A 20,027-nucleotide genomic window follows, 5' to 3' on the forward strand; every position below is an offset into this window, starting at 1 on the left:
TGCAGCAGGAATTTCCTCTGAAGACGACTCAGAAGGCAGGGAAATCTACCCAGTCAAGCTATGGCCAAAGAGATAAGAAAAGCTGCTTGCACGCTACCCATATGACTCCATCTTAACAGCTTCAGTTTGATTAGGAACTGATTAAGCAGAGACGCCTGACACAGCTCTACTCTGCACCCCTGCATCAAAGCCACACTGCAGGAATTTATATATGGCAGGTGTAGGAACTGTCTCAATAGTCAGAAGCTTCCAAATTAGTAACGGAACTCAGTACATCATCCAGAAACTGGAAAGAGTTTTATACTGACAGATATCACCACTGCCATTTATGGGCTTCAATATCCCTTATTTGAAAAGATAACCCAAAGATGCACTAAAATCTGCTTATTTACATAGCAGTTCAGATTCAGGAGAATGGTGTCAGAAAGCCCTGTAGGCTAAATACCTACAGTGTTTGTGTGGATTTGTACTTCAGATAAGGAACGTATTAACAGAGTTAATAAATATTGCCTGTCTGGTTCACATCACAAGCTTTCAGCATATAGTGTTAGCTCCCAATGACATGCACAAACGATGCAATACCTCTGTGTCTTTGTAGCAGGCAGACTACTGCAAAATACGTGAAAGTTTAAACATACATGCCCTGACAAAGTAGCAGATAAAGTCAGAAAGACAAAAAACATCATTCAGCTTAAACATTACTAATGTTGTAATTTCACATGGATATATTACCCTAACAGGTGAAATATGCAACTCCATGTTGCATGTTAGTATCAAAGAATAAACCTTTAATCCTTGCCTATCCTTGACAATATTCCTTCCCTCACCCCTTTATTTGACTGGTTTTAACTGCTTATTTCTAAAACACAGCAAGTGCTCTGATACTTGTAACAGCACTTCCCCATTAGCCAGATGGGTTGTTGTGGTTTAACCCCAGCCAGCAGCTAAGCCCCACGCAGCTGCTCGCTCACTCCCTGCCAGTGGGATGGGGGAGAGAATTCGAAGGGTAAAAGTGAGAAAACTCCTGGGCTGAGATAAAGACAGATTAATAGGTAAAGCAAAAGCCACGCATGCAAGCAAAGCAAAACAAGGAATTCCTTCCCCACTTCCCATGGGCAGGCAGGTGTTCAGCCATCTCCAGGAAAGCAGGGCTCCATCACACCTAACGGTGACTTGGGAAGACAAACGCCATCACTCTGAACGTCCCCCCCTTCCTTTTTCTTCCCCCAGCTTTATCTGCTGAGCATGACATCGTATGGTCTGGGATATCCCTGGGGTCAGTTGGGGTCAGCTGTCCCGGCTGTGTCCCCTCCCAACTTCTTGTGCCCCCCCAGCCTCCTCGCTGGTGGGGTGGGGTGAGAAGCAGAAAAGCCCTTGGCTCTGGGTAAGCACTGTTCAGCAATAATGAAAACATCCCTGCCTTATCAGCACTGTTTCCAGCACAAATCCAAAACATAGCCCCATTCTAGCTACTATGAAGAAAATTAACTCTATCCCAGCCAAAATCAGTCAATGTCTCAATGTTATCTCATATGACTTAGTTCTCTGCCTTTCTCCATATGATCCCAGCTACAAACCTGCCTGGTATTTCAAGTTGCCATATTGGGGCACATTTGCACCCTAATTGTATTTAAAGTGAGGCTTAAATCCCTCTGGAATTTGCAGTTACATGACCAATGAAGCAAGGACAGGACATAAAGCAAAATAATTTGGAGTGATCTTTGCATTGTCAAGTATAACTCTAGTGGAAATCACCCCTCCTGACTTTCTGTTAGTACGAAGAGCTCTTCTCTCCTCTATTAGAGAGTGACAGACAGGAGTTGCTTAGAAAGATCATTCAAAATTGCATGAATGGATGGGCAACCTGCCTCAAAGGCCAGATAATTCTATCCTTTTAGCCATATTTTATTTCTTGTCTATATCCTTTTGTTAAACATCTCCTATTAAAAAAGAAAAAAGGCTTAAATCTTGGTTTTCATCATACCTGCCCATGTAACTTGGTAGCTTCCCAGACCAGTGTATCTGAAATGTTGGTTATGATGAGAACCTTAACACTACAGCCAAATAAAGTGCAGAGAGGAAAGTGAGATGAAAGGTATTCCTTTCTTCTCTTATCTCTCGCCAATGTATTTAGTTTTCTGAATATTACACTTATTAATTCACCACATTATTAATAAAAGTAAACAATAATAAGGAACAATGCTTTACAGTTATAAATCTCCTTTCAAGGCAATAAAGGCCTTAACAAATCCAAGGAAAATATCATGTCCATTTGTTATACGGGGGGAAAAATGAAGCTCAGAGAAAGTAAATTATTTACAGAATCAGTGGCAGAAGAATCAAAGCCTCTGGATTGCTGCACCATATAAAATGTTAGCGGAAACAAAGAATACTGTCAGTAGACTAGTAACATATGAGAAGTGAAACTATGCATTTCTGTCTGATTATTGTACTGTTGTTCATCTCTAGAGCAGAACATTGCTTTAAGCAGTGCCTTTTTGGATTAAGATTGCAAATGGTTTTAAATCACTCAAGGGTAGAAAATTGTTCTATTTGTCATATTTCACACTAACAATTGTATGGCATTTCCTTGCTCTACTTAACTTGAATTTCATATGCTGCCACTATTAAAACAACTCTCCACGCAGAAATCTGAACACATTGTCAATGCAAACAAAGCTCTTGTGGCTCCATCCAGGGCTGCACAAACATACACCTGAGCACTTAGTCTTCATTTTTTATTGAAGTTCTTTTGTCTGTAAAAGGATGTTACATTTAGGCCAACACAATTTAAACTTTTTAGGCTCTAACTGAAAGCTTAAGCTAACTTAGTGGTCATGAAAATCTCACTGTAATTTCTCAGGTATTGAAGCCAGATCCTAAGTCTTTTCCAAAAGAAACTCCAATATGCGAAATTAAAAGACGCATAATCTCCATTGTGCAAATTGATTCAAAAGGCTTTCCTATGTACCTGTGGAAATGTAGAGGTATAATTATACTACTCTAATTAAACACTACTCTAATTAAATATTGATGAAAATCCATAGAGGAAGGCTCTCTTGCTGAGAGCACACGTGCACAAACATACCAGTCTGCATTGTTATAGTTATGCCACTGTATTCCCCTGCATAAACAAAAACTATACAAATGAAAAAAAACCAACCCAAAAACTATTCAGATGGACAAAAGCAGTATTAATGCTTCATCTATGCCAAATCAGATTTCCAAGTCTGCAGAGAGGTGCAGGAGAAACCACTAAGAATAATTATTTGGCAGTCACCTGAAACAGTCCACCTATCAGTACAAGAATGAAAGACTCCATCTACACGGTGAAAAATAAATTTATCTTCAGGAATACAACCATACTGTACAGAGCTTTGAGTGATTTGAATGGAAACTTACTATCTCCAGGAGTTACTGGTTATTATTTCAACATTGCAGACAATAATTTGAAAAAGCAACCTGATTTCTGAATGTAAAGAATTCACTTCTTGTTATTAGTTTTGACAAAACCACTTAAAAAACCTCAGCAGCTGCAAAATTCTGTTGCAAACAAATTGTTCCCAGAGGGATGATTTGACAAGCATCTATTGACAGATTTCTACAATTGCTATTAAATGGGCTTTTAAAAATAATTTCATCCAACTGCAAGGGGAAACAGTTTTACTGGCCAACAACAGGATCCTGGACACAGATTTCACTTGCTCACCACAGACACTGAAATATGTGCCCCAGTTATCCTGAAACTGAAAGATGTCAACCCTGTCCTTCAGGAGAGAGACAAATGTCCCACCTATTCCCCAAATACAGAGTTCAGAGATTACCTGTGCTTGTACCACAAATTTATACCCATTCACTGTCTTCCAGTCTAGACCAGCTGAAATCCAGCCAGGCAAAAATCAGCTGTGCACATATAAACTGTAGTTCATTTAAAGAAGGAAGACAAGCAAGCAAGCTGTGGAGGACGGATGATGCTAATATAGCTGTACAGAGCCTGCTTCTAAATAGGCTAATAGTTTTGCTCCCTGCAGCTAGAACACATTTCAAAACAGACCTCAAGCGGAGGAGGAATTTTTAAGGTAAGTCCAGACTGCCATGCTTCCCTCCCGCCCCAAAGGATTTAATCATTTTGTTGTTGCAATTTTTTTTTTTTTTTTTAAACCTCACATTACTGCATTTGGCACAGGGAAACAATTCAGAAAGTAGCAGTATTCTGTGAATCAAACACACTCCTCAACTTTTTTTCTTTAAAGGGACACAAACAGTTGTTACCAATATTAAGAAAAAAACAACCCCATTTTCAATTAGCAACAGAACTGGTGAATATACCATATTGTTCTGAACAGAAAAAAGCTTGCATGTACATGGAGATGCGTTACTTAAGTTTAATTACATTCAGTGTGGTAGAAACAATTCTTCTGCCTCAGTTGACTTAAAAAAAATCATGTCTTCTATCTCTCACAAGAGAACCTGAACCATCAGGCTACTCATTTTTTTGAAACATGGATAACAGTGTCAGTTCCACTGCTGGTATCATGCTACCAGGCATAAATATACATTTCACTGAAGGGATTACAGAGGCAAGAGATCTACTCTTACATTTCTGTGTAAGAATTTTATACAATGTGAGACCATTCCATTTAGCAGCATACCTGTGTCTGGAGACTCTACGGGTCAGTGGTGAAGCTAACGTCAGGGTCTGAATCAAAGGCAGCAGGTATGAAGTTGGCACTCCCAAGCTGTTGTATGCATGCTCTTCTCCTTCTACCAATAAAATCTTACACAGGATTTGGCAATGTTTTCCACCAGCCCAAAAGGCCCAAAATCTATGCACCTTTGTAGGCTATGGGCAATACAGGTTGCATCTCTGCAGCAATAGGGAACTGCATATAAATCTCCCACACTTCTTGTACTTTTGACACAAGCATGCCGCCAATATTCTGCCCTGCATACAGTCTCCTCTTCCTATATGCAATGGAGTATTTTATGTGGATTCTTTCTAAAACAAACTGTTTTTTCCATTTAGATAACAAGATCAAAACCTTTTAAACAGTTCAGTATCTAACCACTTCTGATTTCTTCAGTTCAGCACCAAAATCCCAAACTCAGAGAGGACCAGTGACAACAAATTGACATGTCATACCACGAATGCTGTCACTTGTTAGTTAGGCACTAACTTGATTTGATAGTCAGGACTGTCTTGAAAAGCAAACAAACAATCTGTTACACCGTGGATTCCCAGTCACAGCCACACATTGAGCAAGCTAAGAAAGGGCATCCTAGCAAAGGTCATACAGACTCTTGTGCCAGCTTTTTCTTCTGTCCTGGAGAGGATGCAAACAAAGACCATATCTGCAGATAAACTGAACAAACAGATATATAAAAGTTAGGCCAAAGCTTCACCCCTAGTCTTGATCTCTTCAATGGGTCAAGAGCAAATTATGGGAGTGTTGTGGTTTAACCCCAGCCAGCAACTAAGCACCACACAGCTGCTCACTCACTTCCCCTACACCCAGTGGGGTGGGGGAGAGAATCGGAAGGAAGAAGGTAAAACTTGTGGGTTGAGAAAAGAACAGTTTAATAGAACAGAAAGGAAGAAACTAATAATGATGATGATAATAATAATAAAACGACATTAATAATAATAAAATAATTGGAACATACAAAACAAGTGATGCACAATGCAATTGCTCACCACTCACCCACCGATGCACAGTTAGTTCCTGAGCAGTGATCCCCCCCTGCCAGGCCAGCTCCCCCCAGTTTATATATACTGGGCATGACACCACATGGTATGGAATACCCCTTTGGCCAGTTTGGGTCAGCTGTCCTGGCTGTGTCCTCTCCCAACTTCTTGTGCCCCTCCAGCCTTCTTGATGGCTGAGCATGAGAAGCTGAAAAATCAGTGTGTTATCAACATTCTTCTTATACTGAACCCAAAACATAACACTATGCCAGCTACTAGGAAGAAAATTAACTCTATCCCAGCCAAAACCAGGACAGGGAGTTTGGATCTAAGCTTTACAGCTGAGGTGTTGACCTCAGATTTGCACCTCTGATTCAGTTAATGACTAGTGCAGATGAACTGGTTTGCAGACCTCTCAACCAACCAAGCTGAGAAGAAAACAGCATTATTTTCTATCCACACCCAGGAGAGGCTGGGGAGCTCTGCTTTCAGCACAAGAGAGCGCACTGCTTTGCCCTTGCTGCTCTTTATACTAAACTCCATACCAACTAAGAAAGCACAATAAGAAATGAAACAACTAAGATGTATTTCTCGCTACCTCTATATCACAGATTCATTGCTACAGATTTGTACATCATCTACTTTTATAGGCCAAATTCTTCACTACCCAGCTCTTTCCACACCAAACCAAGGACGGGCTAGACGTGAGTTGGTGAAAGACCTAATACAAAAGGCTGGCCAGATGTGGAAGGTAGGAGGAAGGGTGGTAGTCTGGTCACATTGGACCAATAGCAGGTTAATTCTGGCTGGAAGCAATATAACTGACTACCTATAGATGTGAGAGGGTGTATTCTTCTGTCCTTGTTTTTCCTCAAAATTACAAATAATTTCTGATTTACCCCACCTTAAATGCAATGTGCTCTCATGCAACTTTTCTACTTGTCTTTTTCTTCTCATCAAACCTACAGTATGGGGGATATGCAAGGAGAAAGGCACAGACACACTGAAGCCACAAAGCTCCATCTTCATAAAATTCTCAAAATCAACTGAAGTACTTCTATTAGTTAACAGCACAAAGCTGATAATCCCAAAGCTAGAAATAAACAGGACATTTCTGCAGAATAAATTCAGGGAAAGGGTAGTAAACAGATGGGAAAATGTGCCAGAATAGATACAACTAGAAAAATTATTTGCTCCAAAGAGGTAAGAGAATGAGATCAAAAGAGAAGATTATTTTCAGTATCAGTAAGATAAAAGTCATGGATGAGAGACTGGCCAGTTGGCTTTTGCTGTCTCTAAGTAAGTTTCCAATCTTATCACCACACCACAATTTATTCTATACCTGAGCTTTCAAAGATTCCTACATATTGTTACAAGTTATTATTTTGACATTTTAAATTACTGTTACACTAGGATACGCTTGGGAGAAGTATTATTTTCCTTTCCCCTACATGGTCCTTACGTTGAGTTCTCTTCCATTTCCCCACAGGTTTCACACTGCTGCTGCTACTTCTTTTCCCCTCTCTCGTGTTCTCCATTCCTGGCAGCAGCGATTTATGCACATTTGCCAAAATCCAGGAAACGCATAAGGGCATCTGGCTTCTGTCGCTAAAAAAATCTGTTCAAGCATGTCACGCATTACACCATACCCACACAGAAGACTCATTACACAAGCTGTCCAAAAATGTCCACCACCTGAATTCAACCATACCTTCTGGATTTAGGCAGCCTTCTCTTCTCAAATAATCGTCTCCCAAACAAGAATTCTGTGCTCTCAATCTTCCCGCTTGTTAGTCCCTTACTCATACGTATATTTTCTTCCTCTCATTTGCTCTTTCCTTCACATCCTTCTCCCTGAACTCCTCTCTCCCACGGTCCCATATCCCCCCTTCCCACACCATCTTTATTCCCCATTACCCACTCAACAGTGGGGCCCTACCGATGCCGTCTCAGAGAGGAGCCCGCTGCGGGGCGGCAGGCAGAAATGTCGCTGGATCTGTGCTTCCCTGTCTCCCAGTGGCACAGCAGGAGCCCAGCTGCACCAGCAAGAAGCAGGACAAGGGAAGAGGGGCTTTTCTAATGCAGGAATGACCAGATTCAAGATCTTCCCAAGTTTTCATTCTTTGCCAGAAAGAGGTCAGGCAGAACTTGGAGGAAATAACTCCAAGGCCAAGACACACACACACATATGTGAAACAGCCATCAGCCACACAGCTGTGTTTGCAGAGATAAGGCAAGGTGAAGCAATACAGCAGCAACACAGCTGTGACTGCAGAAACAGGGCAAGGGGAAGGGATACGGCAGCGGGCAGAAATGATCAAACCTTGAGAGTAAAATAACAGCAGCCCAAGAAGCATCCTCATCTGTTCACCTACGTTCTTATGAAACTCCTTAGCTTAATTACAGGAGCATGATTAAGGCTAAGGATACAGTTCACCATCGTTCCAAACAGGCCTGCCACTTAAATGATCAGAAAATCAATTTTCTAAAGGATCTGCTAATAGTGTTTATATAATACTGAGGGTAGAACAACTCTGAAGCACACGCAATCAAATGGATCTCAGCGGAGCCTTCATTATGCTTGCTTATAAATGCCCATTCTGTGAATGTACAAGGCAGTTTATACTTAGATGGTGATACAATGTGAACTATTTAGCCAGAACTCATAACGCAATAAAATAATAATGCAGCAGAAGATTGACTAAACAATCAAACACTTGAAGCAGTGACTCACAGCATGGAGATGGTTGGCATTTAAATGCATTAAAAAAAAATCAAATGTCATTCTATTCAAAAAAAGGGCGCTTTATCAACAATGCCTGGTACTTGCACAGTATCTGTTATCAGAGAATTGCAAGGACTATAACTTAGTAATTCTCACAACTTTACTGCCAATCTCCTTAATTTTTTAAACTTCGGTTCCTCCAGTGATATGCTTAGCTTAGACTTCCAGCTATATTGAAAAAAAAAAAAAAATCTAACACTGATAGCTAGAATATGACATGACCCGCAAAAGTGTAGAAATGCAAAAGGACCCAAAACCAATCCAAAGATTTTTCATGACCTATTGAGTTGGTGAGGAGTTGCAAGCAGTGTACTATGAGACAACTCAATGAAGGCACTATTTCTTCATCTCCCTTATGTTCTGCTTCATGTGCTCACATTATCAAAACTGGAGCTGCAAGTTCAGCACTCCTGCAGTATCTTGCTGAGAAAAACCTACTTCCATTGTAAATGTTTTGTGATTTTTCAGTGCCTTCTAATGTAACTTTTCACAATGACATTCCTAAAATAAATCCTTTCTTTATATAGTAATAGTTTTTCAATGGGAAGTGGAGAAAAATATAGACTTTTGTCCTGCCTTCACAAAGCGCACTGACGTTCCTCTGAATTTTCTTGGGCACACAATGAAACACTAAGCAAGAGGACGATGCTGTGTCCCAGCAGAAAAGTTTAATATTCAAACTGGGGGGATAGGATGGGCAGACTACAAGGTGAAAAACTGGCTGTACTATCAGACTGAAAGGGTAATGGTCACTGGTTTGAAGTCTGACTGATAGCCAGCTAGGTGTGGATTTCCTCGGGTATCAATACTGGAGCAAGTCTTGTTTGACATGTTCATCAATGATGTGGAAGATGAAACAGATGGGGCAAGTTTACAGACTGGGGAGATCTGCTGACACACTGGAACACACAGCTGCCATTAAGAGCAGCCTTGACAAGCTGGAGAAATCAGCCAGCAAGAGCCTCACGATGATCAACCAAGACAAAGGCAAAGTCCTGCAACCTGGGATAGACTATCCACAGGAAACAATACAGCCTGGGAGCAACCAAGCAGAAAAGGACCTGGCCATTCTGGCTGTCCTGGTTTCGGGTGGGATAGAGTTAATTTTCTTCCTAGTAAGCTGGTGCTTAGTTGCTGGGTGGGGTTAAATCACAACACTGGTGGACAAAGGAAGTTTGGAGCACGAGACATACAAGGAGAGACTGAGGGAAGTGGATCTGGCTATGGTGGGATCTAATTACTTCATTCAGTTTCCTGGGGTGGGTTAGACAGAAGTCGGCACAAAGCTTTTCTCAGGGGCATGCTCCAAGAGGACAAGAGACACAAATCAGAAGTTGCACCCACAGAAATTACAGCTGTGTGTAAGAAAACAATGTTCACAGTGGGAGGAGTAAAGTACTGGAACAGATTCCCAGAGAGTCTGTGGACTCTCCACCCATGAAGAGCTCATAAGTCATCTGGAGAAGGCCATAAGTAGCCTGGCCTAACATTGAAATGAGGCCCACCTTGAAGAAGAGATTAGACTAGATGATTTCCTAGGTCTCTTCCAATCAAAATTAATCTATGAATCTGTTATTATTTCTTTTAACAGGAACTAGATATTCTGATCGGAACGATTCTTTCAATAAAATTGCATCTTGCTCTCTGCATAGCATCACGGTCACAAATTGAATTTTTTTGATGGGAGTTTCCAACTGTGAAATACTGGAAGTTGATATAGTAAATCAAGTAGTATTTGACATTCTTCCACCTTTACCTCATCAGCTGACTCTGTCCTGTGACTTTAAGCAACTATCTCTTTGCAGTATGGAAATAATAATAATTCTTACCTGTTTTATATGGGAGAGATACTTTGCTTCCACAGAAAGTGGAAGCCTTTTCAGAACCACCAATCTCCAGAAGAGTAAGTCTCTCAGTATCCCCACCTTATGACTTAAGTGAGACCTAGTTTCATTGCCTGGTAGAGTCACCTCCAGCTGTCAGCAGCAACTCTGGTTATAAATGAACGGCATGTCAGAGGCACTGAGGAAGAGGAACAGGTCAAAGAGAGGTCTAGTATCTGTAAAGAAAAGATTCTTATTCTCTGCTGAGTTTCTTCCTCTTTCTGAAAAATATTTTGATAAAAGGATATTTATGTTGGCATGGGGGGAATCAACTAAGCCAGAGGTCTGAGGGTTGAAATCAATGTTTTAAGTGTGATTTAATGTAGAATGTGGTGGCTGAATAAACAAATACATGTAACGAGCTATAACTTCATGCCTCAGACTCAATCTAAGAGCTGTACTCACGGTCTAATAAAATATGACAGCTATATTGCCTTGCTTGTTAACAAGCATAGCAGTTTGAAAAAAGCACTAGAAATACATTATTTACCAATTTGGATATGAAATCCCTTTAGTAAGTAGATTTTCCAACTAATCTTAAAACCAAAAAAATATCGGATATGTGACAACCAAATAACGTTCAGATAGTTCTCTGCACATTTTTGTCAGAAGCATGAGACTCCACAAAATAATTTATTTTACACAGATAATGGAGTCACTGTGACTTGTGAATCATCTGGAATTACAGCCAGTGGCAACCACTCACAATTTAAAACCTTTCTCCGAATAAATCTCATCATGACAGTTCAAGCACACACAGAAACCCAATTTAATCTTTCCATAGCATTTAAGTCTGTGGTAGAGCCCAAAGACTTCTATGATTTTTTAATTATTATTTAAGCATGACAAGGTAACTAAACTGAAATATACTTATTTTCCAATAAAATGCAGTTTGTTCCACAGCCTGTGCTGCCTGGCCTAATATCTGTCTGTCAGCATTAACGTGACAAATTTCTGAAAGAAAAGTTGTAAGGGAACTGTCAAGCTATGTTATAGCTAGGCCAATCTGGTTGTGCTCTGTCTTTAAAAGAGTGGAAATATTAGACTCATTCCTTAAACTGTCACGACTATGAAACCTTCAGGGACAATGTGCTTAGCCACTTAGAGAAGAAAAAACGTCTTCAAGAAATATGTATAACATACCACAACAGCATTTGTGCTCCTGTTCATCAAACCTTAATCTGATGTTATTTTTAATCACATAATTATCTAATATTCTCAGAGAACTGAATTAATGACTCGTTAAAGGACAGCACTGAACTTCAATAGCTGAAAGAAAATTCAAGCCTGACCACAAGTCTGTAAGGAAATTACTTTCTTTTCAAGACAGGTTCTAAAGCATTGTAAAGAGGTTAAAATGAGATGACTGGCAGCCTTTACTGAAGAGAAGCACAGGTTCAAGTGAACTCATGGATCTCTTTACTGGTTTCAGGTAAGACAGATAGCTATCCTCCAAACCAAAGTTACAGAAACAATAAGGCACTGATACATAGAGAACATTGACAGACTAGCACCTGTTTTGTGATCAAAGTGCTTTGCTCAGCTGAATTTGCTATCAACCCAAGCTCGAAATGATTCTCTTGTGTACTTCTTATGTATCTTCAAAATTAAGGTTGTACAATTTATCAAAAATTAGGCTAGGAATTCTATGAGGAAGCCTAAGTGAGTCAGATACTGAATATTCACCAAATTCCACATATATAATAACTCCTGGAGAGCTTTTGAATTTTTTACCTAAGCTACTGCAACTTGAATACTGATGAAGTACGGTCCACATCACCAGGACAGTATAGTGACAAATAACAGAACTGGCAACATCTTATACGTACATAGCACCTTCTGTCAGAAAGCAAAGGCATTTTAGGGATAGATGTTAAATAAAATGACATGCAGTACTTGGAGTTTAGTTCTATTACCCACACTTACTAAATAAGAAAACAAGGCATAGATAACTCAAGCTGTCTGCTAAATATAATACACAAAGCCAATAGCAGAAACAGCACTGAATATAGATTCCAAGGGCTTCTTTCCCTGGTGTTTGCAAAAAAAGATGCTTTAATTTAAAACTAAAAGTCAATCTTAGCCTGTATTATTCTGTTCAATCACTGCCTCCCACTGTTTTTAAGTATACCTGTGAACTTGTAACTGTTAAGTCAAGCCAAAGTCATATTAAGGTAATTTATCAGGATTAATACTATCCTCCCACTTCAAAAGAAAAATAAGGGGGGGGGGGAACACGACACCAGTATAAAACAAAAAAAGAAAAAAAAATTCCATGCTCTGCTGCTTTATTCTTCTTATGCTTAGTTCAAGTAACTGTCACCAATTTCAGTGCACACAACTCGTTATGCTAGAGAGCTGCTCCCAGATTCATTTGAATTCACAATTGTATCAGAATACTCCAAAAAGCATTCAATTTGGTACAACTTCTCAGGCTGGCACCATTAATTTTTTCACTGGCATGATACTCCTAATACTTTCTGGCAATCCTTAAGTACTACTGTTTATGAAGCAGTCGCACACATTCAAAGATATGCTGGTATGAGTTCAAAAAAGAGACGGCCCACCACAGAAATTCTTTTTTTTAAACAGTAATGTTCTAGGTATGTATGAATTGTTTTACTGCGGTATTATAAAATGGAACACTTTGAAAAGCTCTTTTCTAAAAGCTTTCCTTAAAATAACAAATCTCAAAGCAGATAATTCCATCTTAAAATATTAAAAAAGATAAGGACTTGGATTACCCCAAACCAATGTATTTCAAGAGAATAATAGTGCTGCAAGACTTCACGCAAGCATGTCACATTTTAAGTGATGACAAATAAACCACAATTTGGTCAACTTCAGTCAACTTCAGACACAACTCAGTGGGGCTACACTAGAAATGAACGTGGTATGTCAAATCTTGCTAGGAGTTCAACCAGACTTGACATAGCTCAGTTAAATTGTTAACAGAAAGATAGATCTTAGTTCAACATAGTTTAGGAATGGAGTAAAACTGATTAGTTAAAAGCTGTTCATAAAGAAGAGCAAGAGCTGAGGACAGCAAAACAAAGCATCTGTGATCATTAGTAAGAAGACCATATACTCTGTTCTTGAGTTTACAACATGATCAGGTGAGGATATAAAATTATGTAGTTAGTAGACCAAATTCTGCTGTTAGTTGTATCACGCAACCACACTGAAATATGCTCAGCTGCATTAGTCCAGATGAGAGGACACCTCAGCCAAAACACATTTAAATGATACCTCAGCTAGTAAAGCAGAGTGCTATTCTAACTGCATTTCTGCAGCTAAAGTCACATGCAGTACAGACCTCAGTACAGTTGATTTATCTCTATGTGCTACTTCCCCGCCCCCCAAGATACTCACTCACCAAAGTTCCCTCAACATTTTGACACTTGCTAACTTCATTTGAAGACAGTCTTATTTAGCTGATATACATTCCGCTAATATGGCTTCAAACATAACCAACTTTACCAAACTGTATGAGAATTCAAACACAGGGAAAAGTTTTAGGCCCCAGATGGAGAAGTTTTCCTGAATTTTGAAAGGACTAATTCATAGTGTCACATGAAGTTTACCCTGTTGCTTGAAACAGCCTATATAATTCTATAATGGGAGTGTAAGATTTTATTAAATTCCAGAGGCTGGTTAGAAGAAACCAAGCAGAAAGGTCACCATCCTCTACTAAATTCTCTAGTACTTTTCCACAACAGTGGCATGAAAATATCCACTTCTACATGACGTTTCTAATATTGTGCCATTACAGATAGAGGTAACGTGGTCACTGAACAGCCTAAATGCTTAAAAAATTCCCATACCACAGAAAGTGGTATTGGTATTATGTAATACATACAGAACTTGATTTTTCAGCTCTTTTTTTTTTTTCACTTACTAGGTATGAGTGAAATTCCAGCACTAGTACATTAAAATCAATCTCATGCATAGTTTAAACAAACATTTCTGATAGTATCTAATTTGGTTTTGGGGTTTTTATAATCATGATAAACACTACTGGCAACCTATACAAGAAGATCACTCAGAGGTATGAAAAAAAGTTATAACATGTTCCAGTTGTCTGAAGGAGTTTCTGTATTTTATTTACAATTCCTTTAAAATATTCTGACCAATTTCATTCTGCCTGCCCCCAAAGAGTCCAGAGCACAGGAATGTACAGAGAGCCTTTAACTTGTTAGAGGAAAGGCATCAGAAAAGCACAGTTTCCAAAAATAAAAATCTTCATTTTACCTTCTTCTTTTGTTTTGGTTTCACAGCTTTTATTGAACCTATTACATCAATATTAATGAAAATTATAATTCATCTGACTTCCCAGCAGAAAGAAAACGAGATTTTATTTGATCCACTGTTAATTCATTCCAGATAACTGCCCAAACCTCAGCCAGCTTCAGGTTAGAACGATATCAAGTCCAAATGCTACTGTTTTCCCTTGTCCTTTAAAATAATTTACAAAATACAAATTCTTGTTCAGTCTTAGAACCTCAGAAATCTTTCAAAATTATGGGAAGCTTGGATTAATCAACAAGTTGTTCTTAGTAACCAAATGTGTTCTTTAAAAAAAAACCCAAAACACTTAAAAAGCATTTTAACAGGAAAATATCATTATTAAAATCCTCCACTGCCCTTATGAGAACCTATTAAAAATATATTTACTGTCCCTTACAAGTATACCACAGTGGAAAAAAAGAAAAATGGTAATGGGGAAGAAGTAGGAGTTTTGTTTCTTGGGAAGATTTTCACAATGAGATGTTTAAGGTAAAAGAAAATCCTATGACTCAATACATAAGCTACATGTTAGACTACATTTCAGAAGAAATAAGAAACCAGATTATAACTGTTCTTATAGAAAGGATAATAAAAATCCTTGTATTTTGTATATGTGGTTAACAGGTATGCTTAAAAGTTTATTCTGGCAGGATGTTAAATCTCTTATTCTATGACCTTCACAAAACATGTATTTTAATAGAAATATTATCTATTTAGAAGAAAAGACAGTACCAGTTCTTGCCCTATTACAACAGAACAGTATTTCCAGCCATTTTCAATTTCAACCCCTCAACAATTTTTCAACAGATATAAGAAACATGTACCATAAACATAAGCCTATTGACAAAAGGTTTCCTTTCTTACTTGCCTCTTATGAACCTCTAGAACTAATGGATTTGTGTCCATGAGTTTACAGACTGAAAGTTGAAAAATATTTCACTAGGAGTAAATTTGCAGTAATTAAAGTGATATATGGAAGAAGAATTTGCCAGATTTGCTGGAAGTACTGTATGTCTTCAGACAACAACTTCAGTCCAAGAAAAAGATGACAGATAAAACATGATGATAACAGACTTCAAATATATTAAAAAAAAAATCATTAAAATTGTGATAATAAAGAAGAAAGTAACTGTTTAATTTGTAGCAAGAGAGTCAGAGTAGAATACACTTTTAACTCCAGACGCTTTGAAGAAGCTGTAGAATTCTCATGTTTGGGGAAGAGGACGGAAGAAGACATGAATAATCACCTAAATTTTACTACTCCTTTTTCAGAGAGCAGGAGTGCAGTAGTTGACTGCTGGACACCCTTTTCAGCCTTGCAGTACTTGACATCACTACTGTACTCGGCATTACCATCACACTTTTGTGGTTTCATTAAAAAGAAAAAACTTGTAACTGCACAAATTAAGAGTTCAAAATAATCTGATTTCAAAGAATTCTCACAACAGAGTGATCTGTTTCATACTTCCAATACGCCTACATACAACTAAGCTAGCAGCTTTACACTTGTTTCAATAAAAATAAATTCTGTATCTCCCTTGCTTGTTAGTTAAAGGTGTGGGGGGGGGGGGGTGTATCTTATTCCATCAGGTATCTATAGAGGCATTCACGAGGCTTGCTCTATTTTTCAACTTACCCTGTTCCATCCTGAATGTTTATGGCATGAAGTTATTTGTATAGCACACACATAGCGTAAATAATTCCAAAATATGTAACCACTTAAAAGAATTGCAAATTACACATAAGAATAATTTCACTACTGCAGAAATAAATGCCTTCTAAGTTACATGCTTACGCCTACCACGGTCACCCAGTGTATAGTAAGGAACGAGCACCAGCACTTTTGAGTGAAATTAATGAGGTGGACTCCAATCCTCCGTTCATGCATTAGAAGGACAAGGAAGCTTCCCATTCAAATCCGACTTTTAAAGAAGTTATTAACGTAGTAATTATTGAAGGAAAAACAACCTAATCGCTTCATCAGGTATGGGACGGTTTCTCCTCACAACGTTCTATTCTCGGGCAAGAAAAACTGCTGTTCCTACCTCGAGGGTCTCACGTTTTAGCGCAGCCGGTGCTGGAGTCGTGAGTACCTTCTGCCTCGGCCGAAGCCGTCAGCGCGGGGAGGTCTCCACACGCAGACGGCTGGGCCGGCGCTGGGGCTGACAGCGCTTCCCAGAAGCGCGGGCGGTCGCGCGTGTTTCTATCACCGAAGCACTGCCATGGGTCTCTACGCTTGTCAAAACTTAATAAGTAAAATAACCCAGGCGGAGGTTTCGCGGCGCGATCGGTCGGTCTGTCCTGGCACCGCCGCCGCTGCGGGGCGGACAGGCGGGGGAAGCGCCCGCTCCCGCCGCGGGACGCCGGCGGCGGGGGCTTCGCCTCGGCCCCCCTCAGGCGCGGGGCTGGCTGTCCGCCCGCCGCAGCCCCAACCCGTCCTGCGGCCCCTCTCCCCTCACGGCACGACCCCTGCCCGCCCCCCCCCGGGGGGGGGGGCTGGAGCCTTTTTTAAGGGTCTCCGCGGGCGGCGGGGGGGCCGGGGTACTCACATGCCAGATGGCGAAGAAGATGAGGGCGGCGCAGAGGACCAGCGACAGCATGTAGCAGAAGGCGGCGAAGGTGAAGGCCATGGCGGGGAGAGCCCTGCGCGACCCCCGCCGCCGCCCGGAGGGATGGGGGTCCCGGCGTGCGACCGGGAGACCAGCGACCCCCGAAATCCCAGCGGGGAGAGCGGCGAAGCGGCCGGGCGTCCTCACGGCGGAGGAGAGCGCCACACAGCCGCAGACAGAGCCGGGACAGGCAGGGAGCGGGGCCGGGCAGCCGCCGCGCCCCTCGCCGCCGCTCCCTTCGCTCCGCCGAGCCCGTCCCGACCCCCGCAGCGCCGTCAGCGTCTGGCGGCCCCTCCACGGCGGCCGCCGCCGCCCTCCCCTCCCCGCTGAGGCGCGGCGGTGGGCGGCCCCGCCGCCAGGGCGCCCCCGAGGGGCGGGTCCCCTCAGCGGGGGCGGCGGGGTCCCGCCGGCGTCTGACAGGAGTCGTGTATCACGGCGGCGTGAGGGGGACGGGCGTAGGCTGGGATCCGTTTGGGCCACGTCCTGAGGAGATGATTATATGCCTAAACTTGAGGTGTTTGGGGGTCGTTTGGTTTTGGTTTTTTTTTTTAAATTATCTTTTCCTTCAGGTAGATCTGGTGAGGGGTGCCCCAAGGCCCAGGCGCCTCGGCCTGGCCGCGGAGGGGAGCACGGCTGGCGGGAGGCCGAGGCCGTGGCAGGCCGTCACCCGCGGTGGGGAGGCCAGCGCTGGGGTGGCCGCCTTCTGACGGGGAGAGGGGACAGAAACCGAGCCCAGGAGCTAATGAACTGAAACGGGGTAGCTCAGCACAGTAGGATCAGCCCGCCTTTTCCCACTAGGTGAAGAAGGTATTTACTGTTAGACTAAATAAAGACTAACCTTTCTTAAATGCCCCAAATTGGGAGAGTGCTCTTCATGACTTTCAGGCAGACGCAATATCCAAATTGCTGAAATACCTACTTAAAATAAGGAAGGAAGGAAGGGTACACCACTGCCTTCTTATCTTTAACACCATCCATTGTGTCTCCAGATGTGACTTAGCCATTTCTGCAGGTGATCTGTCTTGAAGTTATCACCAAAAATTCTTCCACGTCTTTGGAGCGCATCAGCTGACACAACATAGCAGGTTTGTAAGCAAAAAGTTTTCAGGAGAAAATACCACAGAACCACCGGAAGTCCCATTTAAAAATATTCTGAAAACTGTGGATGGAATATATATATTCGAAATATTCTTACAAAACTTAAAAATAATTTCAATTTACAGCATTTTTTCTGTCCTTTTAGGAATGGAAGGGAGTTCAGTAATAAAACTATTCAGAAATTTGCCAGTGCTCACCTGTGAAAAGGCAGACTTCATGGCACAAGAGAACGTAATTCCATCAAAGCCAAGTTCAGTACAAGCTTTCTTTTTAAATGTTTACAATATATTTTTGTTTAAAATTATGTTAATTATTTTTAACATAATATGTGCTTTTATCCTGAGGAAAGAGTGCTGCTGATTTGAATCAAGAGTCAAGGCCAGTAATTAATAAACCAGTCAGGAATAAACTGATGGATGTAACCTTTTATAATTGAGCTGCTCTGGACTGTGCATGTGATTTGATGCTTTAATTAAGAAGGACAGAACACGACAAATAGTAATGAGCTTTGCTGTCATACAGGGATACAGTAAACGCATTGTAATTCCCTGACCTTTTAATTCTTTTGTGTCTGAAATCCTGCAGAGCATATGCCTGCGGAAGTAAATGGTTTATTCATAACCGCACATTTTGAAAAGAGCTGTAAATGAGGTACAGAAGAAGTCTTTGGAATTTTGGGTTTGTTTTTTTTTTTATTTTGCCACAGATACTTTAATATCTGGATATATATTACCTATGTTAAGATTCAACACAAAAACCCTGATGCTTCCAAGAAAACCAAAATAAAACATTTTCTTTTGGAGCACTTATATGTATACACGCACATACATATATATGCATGTCTATAAAAATACAAATACACTGTAGGTATCGTAAAAGACAGAAGTGGAAACAACCATTAAATCTCAGTTTAGGACTACACTCCAAGGTAAATAGTATGTTTTTCACTCTCTCTCATCTTCATTTACATTCCAGCTGTGTATTTGGAGCTCTTCAATGAACACACAGGCAAAATATTTGTTCCTCAATTTGCAAGGAGGCAGTTCCACAGCCCAACACTTCCAAGATCTCACAGTCCTTGCTGATATTGATTTTGAAACATATACTGCCCATTAGCCATATTTCTAGTCATTAATCGTTGTTAGTGGCTGACTAATTACAAAAGTTTCTGATACACAGTGAAAGGAAAATGTATTAAGATACGTTCAGGACATTTTTGTCCTACTGACTTCTTACATTATACCATGAGGATACCTTAAGTATCCTGAGGTATTAAGTGATAGAGAGTGGTGGAAAGATTTAGCTTTCACTCGTACATTTCTGAGATTTGTCTCAGTAATCACTAAAAAGTCTTCCTTCTCTCCAACTCGTTACAAACTCATTACAGCTCTCTGTGGCATGAGGACCTCACGGCAGGGAGCCGTTCCTTTGTCATTTCTGAATGAGACTACTGCAAACCTCGGCATCTGAGGCAAAAGGTGAAAATAATACGGATGTGCCTGACCCTTTTCTCACTGGTTTAAGCCTCTGTGAACGCAGCAGGAACATCGGTCTGTCTATTAGCTCTCCATCCACTTCTAAGGTCTTGGTCCTAACCTTCAAATAAACTGATGGATCTGATCCTAGCTGCATGAGAAATTACAGTCCGGCACCCAGCTGTGCTTCTTTGAAATAATGCA

General features: G+C 40.8%; 1 protein-coding gene across 1 annotated transcript in view; it reads right to left on the minus strand.

Moving 5' to 3' along the window:
* Nucleotides 1–17,510, minus strand: part of CNIH3 (cornichon family AMPA receptor auxiliary protein 3) — a 52,827-nt gene extending 35,317 nt beyond the window's left edge. The window contains exon 1 of the mRNA XM_069800055.1: nucleotides 17,191–17,510. Coding sequence (XP_069656156.1) covers nucleotides 17,191–17,271 — 81 coding nt within the window. The 5' untranslated portion in view covers nucleotides 17,272–17,510. The remainder of the gene's footprint in view (nucleotides 1–17,190) is intronic.
* Nucleotides 17,511–20,027: the final 2,517 nt, after the last annotated feature.

This window comes from Haliaeetus albicilla, chromosome 13 (genome assembly GCF_947461875.1).
Source record: "Haliaeetus albicilla chromosome 13, bHalAlb1.1, whole genome shotgun sequence".
Taxonomy (NCBI): Eukaryota; Metazoa; Chordata; class Aves; order Accipitriformes; family Accipitridae; genus Haliaeetus; species Haliaeetus albicilla.